General features: G+C 51.3%; 1 protein-coding gene across 1 annotated transcript in view; it reads right to left on the minus strand.

Annotated features, from left to right (window-relative positions):
• Positions 1 to 4,152, minus strand: part of LOC109922237 (POU domain, class 5, transcription factor 3) — a 25,985-nt gene continuing 21,833 nt past the window's right edge. Inside the window, exons 4-5 of the mRNA XM_048616687.1 lie at positions 2,782 to 2,946; positions 1 to 950 (exon numbers count right to left, since the gene is read on the minus strand). Of these exons, the coding sequence (XP_048472644.1) occupies positions 693 to 950; positions 2,782 to 2,946 (423 nt within the window). The 3' untranslated portion in view covers positions 1 to 692. The remainder of the gene's footprint in view (positions 951 to 2,781; positions 2,947 to 4,152) is intronic.

Genomic DNA, 4,152 nt, shown 5'->3' on the forward strand with positions numbered 1-4,152 from the left:
GGGCACTGCAGCCTAATTGCAACATCTCTGAACTGACAGAGAATCAGGGGCAATCCGCAATGAGGAATGAATGAGGCCACTAGATTTGGTTGGAGGAAATGGGTTTCTGCACAGACGGTGGATGAGGGGGACGAAAACCCATTCAGTCTTGGCACCCGGATTCAGAGCAGGAACCGAGTTTCGGAGGGGCTGTGCCAGTGGGGAAAAGAGAGAACAGGGTTGGTAAGGGGCAGTGCAACAAAACAGGAGTGGGTGCTTCTGACTGTAACAGGCCGCAGTTTCGAAACAAAAAGTCGCGTCTTGTGGGTCCAAACAGTACCTCATTCCCAACAATGTGATACATTTGGTAAGAGTGAAATCCGATGACGTTGCTAAGGGATTGAGTGCAGGGTGGGTGACAGGGGAAATGCCATCACCAGAGACCTGAACAATCCCTGCCACAAGCAGCCAACACCTTGGCACACAGACAATGTGATGGAAATGCAAAGGGAGTCCTGGACCGGTGGGTCATCACTGCAGACTGAGGCTGGGTCTCCGTTCCCTCGAGCGAATGTTCTCATTCCAGCTGCGAGAGTAAAGTTTCCTTGTCAAACACAAGAAGCTGCCTATGGTGACGACTGCACCGTCTGCTAATGCCCGAAGCAGCCTCGCCAAGGCTCCCCCCACCGTGCTCGCTGATGGCTTGTCGCTTCCTAGCTCGAGTGCATCGTCCCAGGCGCTGGCGCAGGCTGTTGTCGGTACAGGCTCCCCTTGTGGAAGTGGGGAGTGTACACAGTGCCGATGGCTTCCCCAACGTACCCCTGGTGGGGGGCAAGTGGACTGGGCAGCCCCAGTGGGGCATGTTGCATGGGTAGCGGGCCATAGCCGGGCACTCCCTCAGAATCCTCTCCGCCGTGGAACAGCGCCCGCTTTCCTTTCTGACGCCGATTGCAGAACCAGACTCGGACGACCTGTGGAGAGACACACACACGTACGGGCTTTAACTGACTGTACAGTTACTCGCACACAGCCCTGTCCAGAGAGAGAGAGAGACAGGTGTCCTGTCTTTGGCAGGGAGAGGAGGCACTGAGGTGGAGGGGGTGTTGAAGGAGCTTTAGCACGAAGCAAGTAGTGAGGTAAAGGGAACGAGAGAATTCCCATGTGGGTTCCTCCCGAATTTGCTGGAATTCACCAGCTCGAGGCTCAGGTTTGGGACCTGGGGGATATAGGCAGGCACAGGAGAGCTAATGGCTGCTGCCATCAGGGGGCACTGGTGACCACAAAGCTCCAATGGATTGGCATGTGGTTATGGGCGAAGGGCTGTGAAGTGTTGCTGCTCTCCCCCCCACAACCCACCTGCCGTCAGATCTATCGGAAGGATTTTGACACTTTTTTTGCCGATGCTACAAACCATGTCATTCGAGTCCTGGAGAGGGACTTGAACCTTCCAGATCAGAGGGAAGGACACCCGCTGCACCTCAGGACACCCGCTGCACCTCAGGACACCCGCTGCACCTCAAGGGCACTACCACCAAGACAAACCATTACTACAAAACAAAAACAAATCATTCCTGGCTCCATCCTCGAGTAAATGAACAGACATTTCCCTCCTATGATTTATTTTGACCTTCTCTAATGACTACCTGCCAAGTCAAATTCCCACCGGCTCCAAACTTCCCAAGTGACTATGGAATGAGAGGTGTACCTGAGAGAGGAGCTCAGGGAGCTGTCTCTGAAACTCGGTCGGAGATGGTTGATGGCCTGGGTACTGTAACAGGTGGTAGGGTGTAGAAAGAGGGAGGAGTAATTGCCGGAAGGGGCATGGGGAAGGGCGGCTGCTCTGGGATGGATGAAAATACCTTGAGGCAGGAGACAATAAAACATTAAAAAAAAAGCACACATCTGGTTCACTGTATCATCAGAAGCTGATGTATCTGTGCCAAAAACTCTGCAATTCCCCTCCTTGAGCCCCTCTCCTCCCCTTGCTAGATAATCCTCAAAACATAGCCAAGGTGTTGGATTCGGCACAGAGGAAATTGACCAGGGATCGGGGTCTTGAATGATACGGAGAGGCTGCAAAAAGGCAGCTATGTTTAAGAGGTTGGTTAGAGGGGTTCAGAAATCATGAAAGGGTTGCATAGTTTCCTCTGACCAGCTCTGGCTTCAGTGGCAGTAAGGCTGGTGATCAGAAAGCACTGCTTTAAAGGTAATTGGCAAAAAGAATTTGTAAATTAATTAACGGCTGACCTGCAACCTGGATTGTGGGGACGGGGGAACGGGGCAACAGATTCACTAGCAAGTTGGAAGAAAAGAGATTTGGAAAATCTTTTGAAGGGGCAGAATTAAAACAATGACCAGCTTACAGTAAAATAATGACCAGCTTACAGCAAAATAATGACCAGCTTATGGGTGGACTGCAGCGGTTAATGAAGGCAGATCACCACCACCGTCTCAAGGGCAATTAGAACCCAGGCAGTGACACCCACATCCCACAAATGAATAGCAAAGAAAAAGCAGTAAAAGATTCATCTGGTGGCACAGGTCTGATAGTACAAATGGCCTCTTATGGTGTGGTACCATGCTCCAAGGCTTGCTGTCAGATAAGTCGCTGAACCATCCTGTGAAGTGCCTTGGGATGTGGTATTGCATTAAAAAAAAAGGATGCTACACAAATGCACCTTGTTGCTGAAAAGCCAGAATTCACTTTCGTTTTTGCTCGTGATTCTCTCAAGAGTCTACCTTTTCTCTCTCTTTCTCTGTACCTCTGCCCACTCTCTCCCCCCAGCACATGGCCCTCCTTACATCTTTCTCCAGATTGAGGTCATCTGCGATCTGGATAATCTCCTGAGCGGACGGTTTTGGACACTTTATGAAGGCAGCCTCCAGCAGCCCCTTCACGTTACTGTCAATGCTTGTACGCCGTTTCCTCTTCCGGGCTGTTGCCAGCCTCTGTTCCATGCTGCACAGCTGCTCAACAAAAGGAGCAGATATATATCAAACGTAGATAATCTTTTCTTTTAAATTTAAAAAAAAAAGAGATTTACAAGCAATGTTCACCCTGAAGAGCAAAAGAAAAGCTGCCTTGCCTGGTTTCATGGTTCGCAGATGAACCCAAGTAGAAACGGGCTGGTCAGCTGATCGACTGCAGTGGGCATCGCAAGTCGGGCAATCCCACCTTCACATGCAGCGTACGCGCAAGCCACGTGGGGTGGTGAGGGGACAGAGACGGTTTCTCGCACCCTCTTACCTCAAGCAACAATCCTGAGTTACAGGAGGACATACACAGTGGATGGGTGAGGAACAACCTTTTGGTTCATCCGTCCAGTTGTATGTGACCGTGCACCAGCACTGGCCAGTCTGGCTGAAAAGGGGTGGGGTGGGGGGGGAGGTGGGGGGATGCTCTAGGCGAGGACAGACACCGAATGTTTCTTTTCAAAACAAAAACAACCAGGCCTAGGGTCAGGAAGAAGATGGAATATGGTAGACAGTCCTGGGTCAACTTCCTGTGGTGAGTGAACCTGGTTCAGGAGCTCACTCAGAATCCGATAAATTGCACTCCAGTATCGGCAGTAGCAGGGCTGGGGTACTGGGGGGTTGGGGGGGGAGGTGTGGGTAGGGGGTGGTGGTGGTGTTTGAAGGTCAACGATGAGCCACATATGGAAAGACAGAGCAGGATTGAGGGGCCGAATGGAGCAGTATTCGACCATTCTCTAATGTTCTTACTATCAACAACACGAGCACCGAAGAAATTCGATACCTGTGTACCACTCCCATCGACTGGAGTCAGCTTTGGAAACTGATCAGGCCCGTCACCCAGACAGACCAGAACTAGCAACAGGACAATGACTAAAACACGAGGGGGAATGTCCTGAGACCCGCCTCGGGACAGTGCCCCGAGCCCAGGTCTTCTCCAGGCTGTGGCCTTTCTCTTTTATTCAATTCGTTCATTGGCCTTTGCTGGAAAGGTCAGCATTTATTGTCCCGTCCCTAGTTGCCCCCCTTGAGAAGGTGGGGGTGAGCTGCCTCCTTGAACCGCTGCAGTCCATGTGCTGTGGGTTGACCCACAATGTCCCTTAGGGAGGGAATTCCAGGATTCTGACCCAGTGACGCTGAAGGAACGGCGATATATTTTCTTTATTTGTTCCATGCACCGTGGGTCTTATACAGTTATCG

Source organism: Rhincodon typus, chromosome 35 (genome assembly GCF_021869965.1).
Source record: "Rhincodon typus isolate 14 chromosome 35, sRhiTyp1.1, whole genome shotgun sequence".
Lineage (NCBI taxonomy): Eukaryota > Metazoa > Chordata > Chondrichthyes > Orectolobiformes > Rhincodontidae > Rhincodon > Rhincodon typus.